The sequence below is a fragment of the Euprymna scolopes genome, chromosome 37 (assembly GCF_053919585.1).
Source record: "Euprymna scolopes isolate OS-2025 chromosome 37, ASM5391958v1, whole genome shotgun sequence".
Lineage (NCBI taxonomy): Eukaryota > Metazoa > Mollusca > Cephalopoda > Sepiida > Sepiolidae > Euprymna > Euprymna scolopes.
This window is the reverse complement of record NC_136518.1, coordinates 80355731-80375251: the sequence shown is the minus strand read 5'-3', so window position 1 is coordinate 80375251 and position 19521 is coordinate 80355731. Positions and strand designations below refer to the sequence as shown.

Below are 19521 nucleotides of genomic sequence, written 5' to 3'. Positions count from 1 at the left end.
GTTGAACATTTAATTTGTATAAAAAAACGTAGTCGTATCTTCCTTTTATTAAAACTCCTCGAAGTTGCATTATTTTTAACGTCCTAAATTCTCGTATGAAAAAAAAATGAACAAATTTCTTATATATCTATCTGGTCGGGCTTCTTGCCCAAACCAACGTGACTCTCTCTCTCTCCCTCTCTCCCCCTCTCTCTCTCTCTCTCTCTGGATTTCCCTGTCCTCCATCAGCTGCCTCAGAACTTGAGGATCACAGTCGGCGCCATGTGTAATTTGCTGGATGGATGTGGATCTAGATCGTCTTATGCTCGTGCGCCTGGTCCGTGGAGTCCACAGTAATACGTTTATCACTAGTTTTTGCTTGCTTCTCTGGCAGTAACGGGAAAAATATACACGTCGCACTCTGATGGTAGTAGATATGGCAGGTAGGTTGCCATAAAGTTGCTGCTTCGTAGAATGATATTGCCAACATATATTTAACACTGTTCGGAGCAATTTTTGAAAAGAAATATCTTAGTAAATGTAAAAATAGAGTCATCCCCGATTAATGGCGAGTTGTACAAAAGCACAAATTAACGCTTATCCTCGAGTGGCTTTCGGGTGTTGATAAGCTGTGGTATCCCTAAATCCTAGAAATATGAAGATGATTTTACCTGGCGATGTCTCGGAAACCAAATTTACGTTTTGGTCTGTCAGCTAACTGTTTAGATTTCTCCCGGTCTTTCTTCCAAGTATGAGTTTTCCATGGTTCGGACTGGAAATAAAATCACAAATTAAATGAATGTAAGAGTCGACGCCATAATATTTAAAAAAAAAAAAAACAATAACAAAAAACTTTTTATCAAAAGAAAGAAAAAATGCAATTGCTTCGCAAAATGCAGTTAAGTTTTTTTTTTATTTTTTTTTTTTAATTTTTTACAGCAATCATAATTTCTTATACACGTTGGAAGATTATCTATTACTTTTCGTGACCGAACGATCAATTGTAGGGATTTCAGCCACATAAATTCTACTTGTTAAAAACACTCGGTGGCATACATAGTAACCAGCCGTATAGTATCAAACGACCAGAAGTCAGAATATTGCATTTACGCTAAAGTCGACCACGTTTTTCTTGATTCCTTTAAGAGGGATCAACTTTAATTTCTTAACAGGACTTTATAACGATAGTATAGTTGAAATACATATAAACACTTATTTTTATACGTACATATTCTAGCGTTTCATGGTTACGCAATCATTAGTACAATAAATGATAATTACTGCTGGTCGGAAGATTTTAACCCAATCACAAAGTCACCTTAGACTTCGTGGGCTAGAATCTTACATAAAGGCCACTGGTAATTAGTACAAGAATTGAAGGAAATTAAGTGCTATAAATACTATGTCGTTGGACATCCATAGCAAACAGCGGAGGAGTATTCAACGACCAGAAGTTGAACTGTTGCATTTGCACTAAACTTGACTGTCCTTTTACTTGATTCCTTTAAGAGTGATCAACATTAATTTCTTAAAGGGGCTTTATAACAATAATACATTTTGAAATAAACATTTACAATTATTTTCACACACACACACACACACACACACACACACACATATATATATATATATATATATATATATATATATATATATATATATACACACACATTTATTCCTACATAACTATATATTGAGATGTTTTTCAATAATGTTTTAACAGAATCGTGAACCGTAGAATAGGTGTAGTGTTGTTCACAAAACAAAACCAAAAAACGGCTGATATGCCGTAAAACGGTTCAACTAGCTAAATCTCACATGCTGTGCATAACGCGTAAATTGGGGCTAATACGCCACAATGCTGGAGGTCATCAAGTGTAAATCATACGAGTCGACTTACCTGGTATTCGTAGGAAGGTTTGAGGAAATAGTTGAGCATCTCTTGATGATAGACAGGAGTAAGACTGCCGCTCATGGGTGGCACAATCCACACCCAGTCGGCCGGACATCCACCCCGGATGCGCTGTTCGTTCTCAAAATGCTTCATAAATGATTCGGCCGCCGTGTGGTGGTCAGATATTGTCACATGCATCGACTGAAAGACATCAAAGTACATTTAGACATAGTAAGGTTGTAAATCAATCAGATTTGGCACGGAAACATGATAATTTTCGGTATTTATGCAGAATAGGGATTGCGTTATAATCGGCATATTGCGGACAAATTACGTAAAGGATTACAAGGTGTCGAACATAAATTTCAGATTATTTTTCAAACAGTTAAAAATTAAGGAAACATAAAATTCTAATCATAAACATTGTATAACATTTTCAATGATAAAAATGGTACTTACGCAGGATACAAATCGTGCTGAAATAATAAGTTATTTAGAAAGCCATTCTTAACACGGAAAAAGGGACTTTTTAACAATGATATACTTTCACCTAACAATTCATTAAAAAAGTTGCCTTCAAAAATTAAATAAACAAAATATACCTTTCGTCAATCGTCGAATGGCGCTCTTTCATTGGCTAAGGGGTTTTTTATGGTTTCCCGCGCTTTGCGTAAATATATTTGGGATATGCCTCTCCTATCCTGCATAAATACCCAATTTTTCATATAAGTTTCAATTTCTATTTATTTTTACAATAGATCTCATATTGCTGAATGAATGGCTCGCTTATATAATACTCGTAGGGTTATTCGGCGTTGCCTGGGAGAAAGGATAAAATTAGTATTATAAAAAATATTGTTTCTTCCGAAAAGTTCGTTCCGAATTTTAAAGGAAATAGAAATTTAAAAAATATATATGCCATTAAATATTTTACAAAATGATAATGAATCGCGGATTTTGATATGTTAAGCCTTTTTATCAGTTCTCGTTTTGTGTTTTGTGTCATAAAAACAAACCACTTCATGTACCTATAGTAGCACGATGGATTTACGAGAAGAGAGTCCGACATAGGAATCAATGACTGGTTCCCTTTTAAGTTGAATTTGAAACCAACAGTACCGATGTTTTTTTCTCCGAGCTTATTTAACACATACATATCAATAAATAGCACGCTCTTATGTTGATTTTTCTTTATAATCGAGCACTTTGTTGGGGTTCCCTTTCACAAACCTTGCACCGACACACACACACACACACACACACACACACACACACACACACACACACACACACACACATATATATATATATATTTATTCATAATTTTAAGATTTCAGAATATAGATTGATACGATCTGAATACTCTTTCACCACAAGTACATATATGACCAATGAGTTAAAGGATCTAATCAATTTTCAATCACTAAATCCCAAAAAATTAAGAAATCGAATAACAATTTAGAAAAGATTCTGAAAGCCAAACAACATCATTGGTTTTATTTCTTTTCTAAATAAATTATTTATTAAAACTATTTATTATTTTAAATCTAATGAAGAGAAACCAAATAGATTGCTGTTCTGTTCAACCTTTCTTCGTATAGTCATTATTTTTCGTGTTTTTCCCTTTCAATTTTTATTTGTTTGCCAAACTTGGCGATCTCTTTCTCTAAATAGATTCCCTCGAGTTCAACTAGATACACCTGAGGAAGTTGGAAGTTACATCGACCGAAACGTTGTAAAAATAACAATAACAGTTAGACCAGCATTTTGAAAGATTCAAAAAGTCTGAAGCCATTCGAAAAAAAAGTGACAACCACCCACGCATCAACTGACTTGAGTTGAAATTGCTGCAAATGTGTTGATATTCTCATCAGCAGAAGATAAAGGTGGATTCAAATTCACTTAATCTGTGGAATCATCGCCAAGATAATATCTATGAAAACCATACTCCGACTATTTTCGGAAGTGAATAGGGTCATCGCAGCCAAAATCTGAAGAGTGTCAAAGATGAGTTAGTATTTTTAGTCATTATGTAGTCTAAAAATATCATAATGGCTGGATAGCCCCACTAGTATATATATATATATATATATATATATATATATATATATATATATATATATATATATATATATATATATATATATATGCATGCGTGGGTGCATATATATACATATATATACATACATATATATATAACTATATATATATATATATATGTGTATACATATATATGCGTGTGTGCATATATATACATATATATATATATATATATATGTATATATATATATATATACACACACACGGCATAATCGCGTGGACACACCGGTTTTCGTTAGATCAACGAAGTTAAGCCACGTTCATCTTGGTTAGTACCAGATGAGTGACCATTTGGGAATTCTAGGCGCTGTATGTGCTTTCCGCTTATATCGACATTGTATTCAGCTGTACTGAACACACACACACACACACACACACACACATACACACACACATATATGTGAACACAGAATTAATTAAATATGTTAGAAACACTTTAAGAAGAGTTAAAAATATATTTAATTTTCAAATAAAGACACAAATTAAGTGGATTGTCCTAATATATATATATATGTATATATATATATATGTATATATATATATATATATATATATATATATATATATATATATATATATATATATATATACGAGCAAACAGTTAATAAAACATGTTAAAAAACACTTTGAAAAAGAGTTAAAACATATTTAATCTAAAAAGGAAACACTTGATAAGTGGATAGTCCTTAATCCGCGGAGTTTCGAAGAAATACTTTCCTTCTCATCAGAGGGAAGGAATTAGCAAAATGTAGGATCGGATTTTGCATGCAAAAGTATTTGATGAAACAACAAGTAAGTCAAAGATCGTACTTGATAACAAAAAAAAGTGAATCAGAGGGAATATGGTGAAGAAAAAGGTGATTACACATGAATGGATAGTCTGGTGGAAGATAAATAATCCAGTGACGGTAAAATCCAAATATAACTTCAAGAAAGTTAATTAAATTTCCATTTGCACAAGTAAAATCCAAGGAAATCCCGTAATTGGAAAATGGTCCAAAATAATCCAAAGGCAGAAATCCATGGAAAAATGTACAAAAAAATGTGTACAAGGGAAAAAAGGAAAAAATTCCAATAATATTAATAAAAGAAAAATAAGATATGCTTTTCACTCTACTGCCGAGACATAAATATTTTTTATTTTATATATATATATTATTTTTAAATATAACTCGCATTTAGGTAAAAAAAAAACGCTCTCGCTAGATTTAGCCACTCTGATGAGTCGTAGACGACGAAACACCTGTCAGTAGATAATTATATATTAAAAATAATATATATGCCGCTCTCCATATAAGAGGGTACCAAATTGGTCAAAGGGAAATTATTCCTAACTCTCATTTAGGTAAAAATGCAATTTCGTATGAATAATTGACTTCATTCAAAAAGTATCGCTAATAAAAAAAAACAAATAAAAATATCTATCTATCTATCTATCTATCTATCTATCTATATATATATATATATATATATATATATATATATATGTGTGTGTGTGTGTGTGTGTGTGTGTGTGTGTGTGTGTGTATAAATATACGTACTCCACTTGCTACTCGTATTACATAATGTCGACTTAGGAGAGGTGTGGTTGTCACAAAAATTCCATGCGCGGGCAACCTTACGGTGGGTGTTCATTGTCTATCAAGACTGAAGGAGCAATCCCCTTTTAGCACACACACACACACACACACACACACACACACACACACACACACACACACACACACACACACACACACATATATATATATATATATGAGTTCCTTCGTTGATTTAGATATAAGATTCCTACAACAATTAAGTAGTCTGAAATTGCTTAGTGTTAGCTTGTATACAATCGTCCCCGCGTTTTCGGAATCACTGCTATTTAATTTATACATTATATATCTGCACGTTTGTAAGTCACACACATGTCTGACGAATGTGCATTTCCTGAAATATTACAATGCGGATCGTCCACCTCACTCTACTTCCGCAAGGAAGAAGGCAATACAAGTAAATCTAAAATACACATACATTGCATCATGGTTATGTGGAGGATACACATTGTAATATTTCTGGAAATACACCTTTCTCAAACATGTGTTTGACTTTCAAATGTGCGTGTATATTATGTATAATTATTTTGTCAAACTTTCTAAACAAGACATTTTAAAAAAAAAAGAATGATGACGTAAGAAAGTAAAATAGTTCTATAATACCTGAAAGCTGTGCAAAACGGCTACGTTCGCTTCGACGACCACCCGGTCTTTCCACAGGGAGGAATCACGGTTTGTGTCCAGTCCCATCCGTTTTCCAATAGTCTGTCGGAAAATAAAAAAAAAGAAATATTTTTTATTATTTTATTTGACGATGAATTGATAATTTCCATGATACGAGTCCGATGCATACAAACAACAAAAATAATATTTAGGAGAGATTTTTTAACACAATAGAACATGGGGATAAGAGCTTACTATAAATCGGCTGGCGCGAATATATTAAACTTATATTACGTCTGTTCGAATATATATATATATATATATATATATATATATATGATGATTGCAACGTCTTGTCAGAAGAGTGCCACTCCCTCATACATTTAAAATCCATGAGCCCAAATGCCTGAGGGAGTATCTATACAAAGATGATGTTACAGAGTCTTAGCTTTGTACGACAGCTAAGTCTCTCTCTCGGTTCAAAATGTTGAGATCCAGCAACAAGCAAGAGCAAGATAGCCAGCAACAAATTAAACTGCAGACCAGCTTAATGCGGGCACTGGTCTCCCGCTTTATGGTTTTTTAAATCAGAGATTTGCTTCTCCTAGAAAGGTTGCCTTCACCACGGCTTACGGGAGCCCCCTCCACCCCAATACACATATACACTCGCCCTTTGGAAGGTCTTGTTTTTAATCCTCCAGGGAGACTAGCCGCCCTCCTCACCAAACAAGTCTGGTGGGGGAACCAGTTTAGTCGCCGGTGACCCGACCATGAGGCAGGTAGTACTGGGTTACATGGTACCAGTAGCATATGACATGACCTGACACAAATATATTTATATGTGTGTGTGTGTGTGTATTTCTTTCAATATACAACTTTAATACAGGTAAATACACAAGTATTTACTTATTTTTGGAAAGTTTTATTGGTCACAACATTGCGTAAAATTGTTTCACCCTTTCTGTATACATATAAGGACTATAATGGTCCATCAAATTATAACTCGCACAAACTTGGCCTTCATCAACTCGTTAGAAAAAGCAATGTTTTCCAGCTCAAGAATAGGACATTTCCAGTTAATCCAGTCGGCATTTCATTTTTTTTTAATGTTGTGACCAATAAAATTTTCCAAAAATGAGTAAATACCCCTGTAAGTGGTACCCTGAAAGAAATATATTTATAGCTCTAGTATTGCACTATTAACTATCTAAATAAAAACTTTACGTTATTCATTCATATGTAATCACTGTGCCAGGTAGGTAAATTACATATAAACCATACATATATAGCCATAAGACATTTTTTCTGCCTGTGAATTCGCTTCCAATAAATTTTGAAAAGGCTTCGTCGATTAAAAAAATATACAACTGTACTTTATGTGTCTGGGAGTGATCTTAGATAATTTTGTATCAGAATGCCTCAAATAAGTATTCAAAATCTATTATTGAAAAAATCTGATTAAATAAGGAACAGTCTGATTTTTATCAAAGCTAACATTACAAGTGTATTTAGGAACCGCACAAGCAAAAGAGCCTGTCGTATAAAATCAATAGTAGGTTATTTGATAAGAATGGAACTCGTTCGATTTAAACCATGATACTTGACTTTTGCATTTAAACTTTTATTCAAGCTATTAGAAAAAAAAAACATTTTTATAAAATCAACAGTAGGTACTGTACTGTGAAGTGCAATGTAGACTAAAGTCACTGCAAGAAGGCATATACACTTCTCCCCAGTGCACCACGGTGGGTTCCCTGATTTGATTGAAAAATGGGTGATTTGAGTGATTTTGACGAGAATAAAAGTACTGGAATTTTGGAATATTTGTTGATTCTCATTTAATCCCGGACAACGACGGGTCTCCCTGCTAGAATATATATATATATATATATATATATATATATATATATATATATATATATATATATATATATATATATACTTCATTTACCCACATAAAATTAATATATGAAAGTATACATTTATGCGTAAACCTAAGCCTGAAGAGTCCTAGAGTGGATGAAACGCGGAATATTCAGTATAGCTTAATCGCCATATATATTTTATAACTTACTATATATATATATATATATATATATATATATATATATATATATATATATATGTTGAATATGAAAACTAGAAGCTACACATATGCAAATATGTTTCAGTGATCACCCTGCTAGGGAAAATCACATCATCAGGCCAAGAATATCTCCGAAAGTATAAATCAAAAACATTACCTTTTTTATATTAAAACCAATCTATGGAATTATATCATAGTCAAGGGTAAAAGGGGTAAGCAGATAAAATAAGTGATCACATTATACAAACTGATGTGGGATCTCCTAATATAATTTTTCAGTTATGCTTTTTTAGTTAGCATTAAAACGTCCTGCTCTACTTTTAGTGGTTATTTAAGGAATACGGATTTTAGAAGAATAAGTCTTATACCAGTGCAAAAACTATTATTAAGGTTTTTTACATTTTAATTGACTTTTAACGTTTTTTAACATTTACGTTGAGATAAAATCATACACATATAAATATAAACGCAAATATACATACACACACACACACACACACACACACACATATATATATATATATATATATATATATATATATATATATATATATATATATATATATATATATACAAGTCTAGTTAATACGACATATTTTCTTTTTTCTGAGCTATTATTGTAAAGTTACCATTAGCTGGACAATCTTTTCGTTTCAGCAGGTAAGTTGTACGAAACAAAACCCAGTGATTTAATCAACCATATTCTTTTCTATTCTGTACATTATATACAAGTACTATTCAATATTTACATTCATCGGTTGAGATTATTAATCCCTTTCTTTATTCATTAGACTAGTTGTGTTTAAAATAGATAATAAAAGTTTTAAGCATAACATTACATTTAAAACAGGTGATTAAACGTTTAAACTAAATAAAATTACTATGAATATCTCGTCAAATGAAGCAATATTTAATAATTATAAAAATATATATAACTTAGTACTAAAAAATAGAGGATATAAAAACGTAAACATTACATATAATAATAATAATAATAATAATAATAATAATAATAATAATAATAATAGTGATTGCAATAATAATAATAATAATAATAATAATAATAATAATAGCAGATCAAAAAATAGAAATAGAAAAGTTATTTGGTTCTCAACTCCATTTAATAGCTAGTTAAAAACGAAACTTTGTAAAACGTTTTTACAACTTGCAGAAAAGCATTTTCAACCAGGAAATATACTTCATGGTATTTTTAGTAGAAATAGCTTAAAATTAAGCTATAGCTGTTGCGATAATTTGGAAAGAATTATAAAAAACATAATAATAAGATACTAAAAAACAACAGCGAAACAACTAGTGCAAATATATATATATATATATTTATATATATATATATATATATATATATATATATATATATATATATGTGTGTGTGTGTGTGTGTGTGTGTTTAAGGATTAAAGTTAAATTCTGTAGATTAAAATATATACAAATATATTTAAGTTAAGAATTTATTGTTTGAAACAAGAAATATATGGAGAAAAATTATATTTATTTCCTTAATTAAGGCTATTATATATATATATATATATATATATATATATATACGTATATATATATGACACGATGATATATATGTGCACACACACACACACATATATATATATATATATATATATATATATGTGTGTGTGTGTGTGTGTGTGTGTGTGTGTGTGTGTGTGTGTGCGTATATATATATATATATGAGGAAGACTCTAGAACTAAAATAGGACAATTTACAGAAAGTTTAACAATAGCCTCACCTTCCCTAAATTGTATCTGTGTTCGTCACATAAGTTTCTAGCTCCGATTTCAGTGCCCATGTACCATCCGTTGAACGGGGCAGCAGTGAACTCAAGTCCACCGCAATCGAAGAGCAAACTTGATACTCCTGGAAATCCGAACCATTTCAGTCCAAGCTCTTCGAACCATGGATAACTGCAAATAGATTAGACATAAACTATTCATACACAAAGAAATAACAACACGTGCTATAATTTCGAGAAAGATTTTCATTCAATATATCTGTTCATCACCCTTACTCTCTCGCACTTTTACGTGTTTTAACTCTTTCTCGCTTAACCTTTTTTTACAAAGGAGTCACCACTTATCAAGGTCCGAACGCCACTCGAGGATAAGGGTTAATGAGTGTACAGTAGTCAATCGGACAATGTCGTAGTTATCGTTACTAATCGAAATTTGGTAAATTAGATTACTTAAGGGGACGGCTGATCAAGAACTTGCTTACGTTTAACTTGAAGACGATCATATTGTAGACAGGTGGAAACCAGGGAAACGGAACAGAGTTCTGCAGGCGTGCGGTATAAGAAAAAAGCTTTGTTCATAGAATCTACGTTTAGGTTTAGGCACAGATAAAGAGTGGATGAAACTATTGATAGTGGTTTCAGCTAGACGGATGTTTTTCTTTAAAGTTTAATGAAAGGGACTATATATTGGGGCTCAGACGATCACTTGCCATGAAAATAACGATAAAGCAGAGACAGGCTCGCAACGTCTCTTCTGTGGGAAAGAGGTTGCAGGGAAGAGAAAAGAGTATCCCCCACTAGGCTACGATTTGAACTCTCTCAAGGCAGGATAAGTCTTCTAGCAGCTCTTGTTCAGATGTGGCAACACTACTCCATTCAGTGTCTATCTCTTTCGCGTCAGTCACTCTCTATCTCTCCCACTTTCTTTCTTACTTTTTACTTATTAACAGTAAAAAATGTTAAAACAAACTAACAAAAATACACGGGACGTTCTAAAATTAATGCCTCCTTTTTTTATTCCGTCTGACTGGATCAAAGAGAATTTCAAATTGCATTGTTATAATGACTGAACTTATGCATTCGTGACCTGAAAGTTTCATTTCTTTGTGGGAGATATTGACGGTGTGAGACTCTAAGAAAGCAATATTTGTCATGGATGTGCGTGAGAAGAAGGGTCATTGGAATCCAGTATTGAAATCAGGTCGGAATTATTTACCTCTAATGCCAATTCCCTAGATTTTGAAAAACTCCTGCTAAGCCGATTAATCGTCCCATCACTAATATAAACCATAAAATACTTGCCAGTTAGTATACATGAAGCGTTTAGATTCAAGAAATTCGGAGATTTTAAATTGAGTCGCGTGATTATGATTAGGAAATCAAATATCTTTGTTAAACAAAATGAAATTAAATGTTTTTTTTATTTAGTATCTTTTCGCGGCACACCAGTAATCATTCTACGGCTCAGTGGTTGGGAACCACGATATTAATATATAGTATGTACATTTACGAATAAAAAAATCCTTACTCAGGTGGAAACACGTATTATTAAATAACGCTAAATACGTCATTTATTATCTTTTCATCTGTCAGAATATAAAAACATCCGAATAATCTGCACAAACTTTATAGATTTTATCATTGTGCGCAGTGATAAAATGTTTTCGGTAAAAAAAAATGCAGCGAAAACAGATGCAAATCGTTAAATCCGTTTATTGTTATCATCTCGGATAATGTTATCAATCGATTATTGTTTATCAAAACGAGACAAATAGTTTGCGTCGTATTAAATCTGTGTGGTTGTTTGTATTTAAGTACAACGAATTCCTACTTATGTAATGCCTGATCCAGGTATATTTGATAAAAGCCGCTAAACTTCAAGACGCATAGCCAGGGATTGAAATCGCTCCAGACAAGGCATAAAGCTACTTAATGTAAGGAGCTATAAAAACGAATAATGATTATCCCAAGGAACGGAGATGTCTAATGACTTTGATCTTGGAAAAAAACAAAAAAACAACAAAAACACAAAAATAAATTTAAAAAAAACACAAAAAATAAAAAAAACAACAAAAAACACATAAACAAGCAAAACAAAAAACAAAAAAAATAAAACACAAAATAAAACAAAAAAACCCAGAAAAACAAAAAACAAAATAAACAAATAAAGCAAAAAAAACAAAAAAAGCAAGAAAAATCAAGGTTATAGGTAAGATGGAAAACGATCAGCAGGAAGAAAGTAGCACTAGACTGCAGCTCTTGGAAAGAAGCTTTTTGAATATTTGATATTTGATTAGCCGAGTCTTTCCAGGTTGGTTTTTGGAGGCGCATTAATTCACTAGGAGAGATGCATCCCTAGTCTTAGTTAAAACATGCATCTAGGAGAAGGTAACTCTAATGACGTTGGGTAACCATGGAGGATGATGAATCTCTGGCAGATCAACGGTTCTATGGAATTAAAAGTTACGTTATTCGACTGCAGCTATGCAGACGATCTAAGGACAACGGACAGATGAAAACAGGCGAGTCAGATACCACTGCGCTGGGGAAGGTAATGGCAACCCACTCCATGTATTCTGCTAAGTTCAAATCATGTAATGCCTTCAGAGAAATCGGATCAACAATTGGCCGAAGCCTATGGAGAACACTAACCATGATTTCATCCACGGCATTAATATGTCACGATACAAGAAGAAGAAGAAGAAGAAGAAGAAGAAGAAGAAGAAGAAGAAGAAGAAGAAGAAGAAGAAGAAGAAGAAGAAGAAGAAGAAGAAAAGATATATAGGGAATTGCTGAAGACCATTAGATTTACGAATCAAAAGAGTCGCAACAAAGGAATCAGGAAGTAGATTAGGAAATTCTGAAGAACACGCCATAATAGCAGTTATGGAAACAGTTGAGACAAGCAACATCACGTCTGTTAGAGAAAGAAACGTTTTTGAACTTTATCAAGAATCCTCAAAACAAAGATTCACCAGATAACAAAAGTACTCCATACTCGGTTTGATAGATTTGAAGAGACAGAGAATATACGGATGTATCTATACGGAAAGAGAAAGAGAGAAGGGGAGATGAAGATACTGAAATGAACATACAAATAAATGATGAAAAAGAAACATAGATGAATAGAAAGATAGAGAGAAAGGTAGTGATCTATGACCTTCGTGCGATAGATCGAGATTCGGACGTAAGAATATGCTGAGATAGATACGCCTATAAAGACAAGGGTGGATAGAGAAACGGATATCTATCTATCTATCTATCTATCTATCTATCTATCTATCTATATATATATATATATATATATATATATATATATAGAGAGAGAGAGAGAGAGAGAGAGAGAGAAAGAAAAGATAGTGATATACAGTCAAAGATACATAAATATAATGATTGCCACTTGCCATCGCCTCAGGTTGATCTCAAGCGTCCATGTGCGCGTAGGTGGCACTTAACCCAGCTCACACTTGCATAATCGTTCACAGATGTGACAGGGGTGGGGGGTGGGGCTTGCAAGTACTTGATGCTGCTGGTAAAGGGTCTTTTCTGTGTTGCATTTTAAATCAGTGCTCAGAAATCCAGGGTCCCTTTTTTACTGAGGCTAATACTTGATCTCTACATAAGATACACAGAACATTCCATTAAAATTCTCCTTCACCTCTGAGTTAGTAAAGAAGTTGAGAACATCATTTCCTGTTCCTGACCGACCATATGAATATGTTATAATATATCTTTCTTGTGGCTTCTAGGTCTTATTGGATGCCAAGGCAAGAATTCTTCTAGTCTGGTAGAGTATCCAGCCTCTTGCTGTTACTTGAGGCAAAATTCACTTGAAGGTAATTTTTTTTTACATGGTAATCACCACTTATCAAGACCCGGAAGCCACTCGAGGATAAGGGTTATTGCGTGTACAGTAGTCAATGGGATAATATCGTAGTAATCGTTAGTAATGAAGGTTTGATAAAGTGTCTTACTTAAGGGAGCGGTTTATCAGGAATTTGTTTATGTTGGACTTGAAGACATCCAAGTTTTAGTGCGGTAGGAAACAGGCAAACGGAAGAGAGTTCCACAGGCGTGCAGTTCTAAGAAAGAATCTTTGTTTATGAAATCTACGTTTTGATTTAGGCACATATAAAGAATGGAGAAAATTAATGACAGTGGTTTCAGCTAGGCGGGTGTTTTTCGCGAAAGATTGACGAGGGGAGGACCAGAGATTTTAGCTCAGACGAGCACTTGCCATGGAAATAACGATAACACAAAGACAGGCTCGCAACGTCTCTTCGGTGGGAAAGAGGTTGCAGGGAAGAGAAAAAGCACCCCCACTAAGCCACGAAGTCTATTTCGTAGTCTGTTAAGGCAGGATAGTCTGTTTTTGGCAGCTCCTGCCCAGATTCCTCGTAAACGTCATTGTTGGTTGGCCAGAGATCTTATTTGCGCTGCGAATACTATGTGATTTTAAATCTTTATTTAGGGTATACTGGTACTGAAAAGTACCCTCATGCTTGGTTGTCACTGACAAATCCCTGTATAAAGAGACCTTAGTCACTCGAGAATAGCGTCTAGTAGGCATTCAAGTTCTCTTTATTTAATTTATTATCAGTTGAAGTTCTCAGAAATCAAGGGGTGTCCTACCTGGGGCTAACACTTGGACTCTACATGAGATACATGCATGTCTAAATGCTCCATTACATTTCTTAAACAAAACAACACTGAAAACTTTGAATTTCATGTCAAGCGCTTTGCTGGTTTTTACAGACCGACCCACAGATATTGCAACAATGTTTGGGTTGTCAGGGTGGCAGCACATCCTCATCAAATTGTTGGTCTTGTTTACACGTGGTTCACCAAACAAGCTTTAGACAGAAGAAATCTACCACAGACTGTACATTTCAGTTCTTGAGAAAATCGGCAGGAATTGCGGATTCATCTTTCTAAGAGCACGTGTCAATACTGCATGTTTAATACGTTTTTCCTCCAACTTTTTGCATCCTTCAATGGTTAATTGCCTCCTCTTGTTTCGATCCACAGATTGCATTTATGTTAAGCATCCACATTTCAGTACTATAAGTAGAAAATTCCTGTGTTTTATTTATTATGGTTTTTCATGATTAATCAGGATAGAAATTCTTACACTCAAAACATATTAAATAGATCTATAACGAATAATAAAAGGATAAGAATTTAGAAAACTTGTATTTTTACTATTTGACATCATCATCATCATCATCATCATCATCATCATCATCATCATCATCATCATCATCATCAAGTGGTATAGGCATTGACAGCTATGGCTCTCGAGCTATATCAGTCTCTCAATCCATTTATGAATTCATTGTTGCTCATCTTTTTTTTTGTATTTCTAAGTATTGCAACGTATATTTCTTGCTTCTTCTATCCATGATCATTTCTGTCAAGCTAATCTGATCCATTCCACTTTTTCTGTAGACATTGCCCATGAACCTCATTTGTCTTTTTCGTACTGTTCTTATTAGAGACTTTTCTGTGTTTGCCATTTCTAATACCTTCCGGTTTGTTTTCTTTTTCTGACCAGGATATCTTCAAAATTCTCCTTAGGAACCAGGTTTCAGTTGTCTCTAGTCGTTTCCTCGAGCTGTTGGTGATTATCCAGCACTCACAACCGTATAATAGAACAGACCATACATACTTTCGGACTATTATGAATTAACATAAATTATACAAACATTTCATGCATGCTTTTAATGGGGAAAAATTAAACGCAAATTTGCCATTTGGAAAATTTAGTAAACCAAAAATGCATAAATCAAATTTTACGTTTGTCTTGAAGCATAAATTTTTACAAATATGTTTGTTACTTCTTGGCAAAAGCTTGTCATCTAATCAGGTTAATGTCAGGCGTCCATTTTCTCTTCTGCCTAGCTACACCCTTGCGTAATTATCACAGATGTAGCAGGGGAACCTGCTAGTATTTGCTGGGTTTTGTAGAGGTACTACTCTTTCGTTTTTAATATTCTCATCACTTTGTTTTCCTGAGGATGGGGCATTCTACCGGATGTCAAATATTCTCCTATTAGTTAAGTTACTCCAACCGAGAGATCTTTTTAAGATTCTAACCGTTCTTTTTAAGTTCTAGTGTTTGTATTTCTTTTGCACTTGGTTCACCGAGTATATTCGCCAAATAGTTTTTGAAATTCTTGTTCATTAACCCGGTTGCTCTTATAATGAATAGTATGATTGAGACATTCTTAAGATTCCAGTTTCTTTTCATGTCGTACACAAGTCCTTGGTATTTTGTTATTTTCTCCTGCTCTGCTCTGTTAAGGGCAGCATCATTAGAGATGAGGGCTGCCACATTCTCCTTCTTGCCACGTTTTCTATGAATGTAGCTGTAAGAATTTCGAAGTCGTAGTGGATAGTGTATGACTGACTATAATGCACCTTTTAGTGTCGTGCCTAATCGCTTGCAGATTTACCGATCAGACCACAGGCATTACAATACTTAGGTGGTCTGGGTGGCTTGAGTTGCAGATATCCTCATATTTGTTTTGTCTAATCTTATGTGACTTCACGTGGTTCACTAATCCAGCTAAAAAAAAAGCAGAAGAAATCGTTCACAGATTGTGCATTTCAGTTCTTGTTGGAAGTCGGCAGGAATTGCAGATTTATCCTGCTTTCTCAGAGCATTTTTCTCATATCGCATGACGAACATAGCTTTCCGTAAAATTTTCTGCATCTTTCTACAATGACTCTGATATAAATATATAGAAATAAATAGAAATCGAGTGATGGGTCGACGAAAACAAGCAATCGAGATTTACATACATACTTAGATAGTGAGATAGATAGACAGAAAGAAAGGGATAGTATTAAAAAAACATATACGAGCGTCGTTACAAAAGTAATGCCTATTTTTTAACTCAAAAGCTAAACGTTGACGAGCTACGAAGACGGGAGTGGTACCATTAAAACGAGTGACTTTTGCGCTTTTTGGTTACCACTATTCTCAATGAAACTTTGCCATCCTTTTTTGTTGTCTCGCCCGTAAAAGTCCGGAGCGGATTTTGTCACTCACATTTCTGTTCTGATTCTGAAATCGACGAACCCATATCCTTACTATGTTGAAATCAGCTGCATCGGCTTAGTAAAAGTTCAACAGGCGTCGGTGAATATTGATTGATGCATTTGATTGATGCATTTTTTCAGCATGAAGGAATTCAATGGCGTATCCCTGCTTCTGACGAACGTTAATGACAGGGTTTGTTTCTTAGAATCTGACACCGTCAATATCTTCAACAAAGAGATAAAATTCTCAGGTTATGAATGGAAAAGTCCAGTCATTATAACAATGCAATTAGCAATTCCCTCTGATCCATTTGGGTAAAATGAAAATAGGAGGTATTACGTTTGGAGCGTCTATCTTAGTAATATTATGAGATAAATATGTATGTTTATATTCGTATTATCGATTACCTAGAGCGCATCATTATTTTAAAAAGATCTATATTTCATTTTAACTGACAATTTAAAAAGAGAACGTTGATAAAACAGGAGCAAACAAGGAGAGATGTTATAGAGAGAAGCAGAAGGGATCGATCTAAAAACGACCGACTTACTTAGGATGTTTGATTGGTATTTCCAATACTAAGTCTTTTGGGATCTCGAACCATTCCGGGTCCTGTCCGTCCGCTTGTAACACCAACGGCAAAACATCAAACATTCCACCCTTTCCCTTCCATCCGAGTTTCTGGCAAATCTATTAAAAAAAGAGATCGATAATACGATTAGTGATTGAGAAAAACAATAGATAAATACGATAGAATCAGTTTGTCATTAGAAACGATTATGGTTGCATTTTCTTTTTATTATTGTACAGGATAGAATGATAAATTTGTCGCTCTAAAAGAAAAAAAAAACAAGACAAGTTTATTTTAATTCTTTTATTGAAAAAAAAAAATCAATTCAGATAACTTGATTATGTAGAGGAACTGATATCTATTCAATATAACCGCCTCGATACAGGTCCGGAACTGCGAGCATGTCTTTTCCACAAACGCCAGCGGGAACTTGGCAAATATTCGGTGGATGGCGGCGATCAGGCTGGCTTGATGTTGTGGTAGATCATGTTGGTGATGTTCTCCACCTAGGACCAAACGAAATAGTCCAGCGAGTTAAGGTCGGGGGAATAGATGTCAGTGAGAGAGTCGTAGCACTCCTTCTGAAGCCAAACCTGGGTTTCTTTGGAGTCTTGGGGCAGCACCGAGTTCTGCTGTCACACCCAGGGTCTGCCAGCGAATTGCACCAGGGATCACCATATTCTTTAGCACATCCAGATACATTTTTGTGTTGATTTTAAAGCCAACTTTGAAAATGTGAGGTGACATGATGTCGGCCTCAATTGAAATCACACCAAAGACCATAACTTTGGCAAGAAAATTTGTTTTCATTAGCCTGGGCAAACCCCTGTTATTCATGGGAATCCAGCGATGCATTTTGAGGGTGCTGACAATGGTCCTGTCTTCATAAAATCGGTAGAGAGCATGAGTTGTACAGCGGTGCATCTCCGATCTTGTTCGTTGAACATTGTGTCACTTTTAGACATAATAGAGTACGCAGCTAGTCAACTAGTGGATGGTCTGCGACAAACAAAGAAAACCGGTTCCCATTAAACGGAAATGGAATCATGTCGTCTTTTCTAGGGTGTATTTTTATCATTCCACCCTATATAGACAAACTGTCTTTGAGAATATCATCAGTGCTATTACACTCACGCTGCTGGAAGTTTCGAGCCTAGACAATAAATTTCCTAGGTTGGTTACCGGATCGAATGCAATCGGCATTCGATCCATACACAAAGCAACATTTGCAACTCGTTCTTAGCTATTTTATCAACTTTGAAGAAAACGACATTTTAAATTTTATTATTCTGCACGTGTGATGTTTAATGCAATCAGTTACGGGTGAGTAGTCGTAAAAGAAGGACACTTCATGATTTGTCGGCTTCTCGGATGAAGAAATACGAGGAAAATAATTGAAAAAAAAAATGACTCCAATAAGAAATATCTAATTTTGCTTGCCTGAGATGCGATGGTTGTTCACGAAACGTGTCCCAAGTTCGAATCCAGTTCGTTCCAAAAAAAAATCACTTTCATTTAGGCTGTTGGCAACATTCAGTTTGGCCAAGATCAAAGTCTAATATCTGTTCTTCAGGTGATACACTTAAATTCCTTGCTCTCTGTTAATGGGGGAAAAATATTCACGGCCAATTTTTTTTTTATTTTTGTTCCTTTTCTCCACGTTAAAAAACGGCCCTGGTGTCTAACTCTGTCATGTGGGGAGACATTGTAAATAGAAACATTCACGTAGTCCCACCCGTAATACCCAATGTCTTGATGAAAAGAATTCTGACGCAAAAAATATACGGGAAACCAATGCCAACCATATCATCTTCGAATTTATACGATATGATGACCAGGCTTGCTTGAGAAATACATTTCAATTTTTTTTTTAAAGGCT

General features: G+C 34.2%; 1 protein-coding gene across 2 annotated transcripts in view; it reads right to left on the bottom strand.

Moving 5' to 3' along the window:
* The window catches only part of LOC145261245 (nitric oxide synthase, salivary gland-like), a 280006-nt gene that overhangs the window by 154091 nt on the left and 106394 nt on the right, over window positions 1–19521 (bottom strand). For both annotated transcript variants that reach the window (XM_080119629.1, XM_080119630.1), the window contains exons 6-10: window positions 17622–17761; window positions 10024–10198; window positions 6175–6276; window positions 1880–2074; window positions 651–751 (exon numbers count right to left, since the gene is read on the bottom strand). In XM_080119629.1, coding sequence (XP_079975755.1) covers window positions 651–751; window positions 1880–2074; window positions 6175–6276; window positions 10024–10198; window positions 17622–17761 — 713 coding nt within the window. The remainder of the gene's footprint in view (window positions 1–650; window positions 752–1879; window positions 2075–6174; window positions 6277–10023; window positions 10199–17621; window positions 17762–19521) is intronic.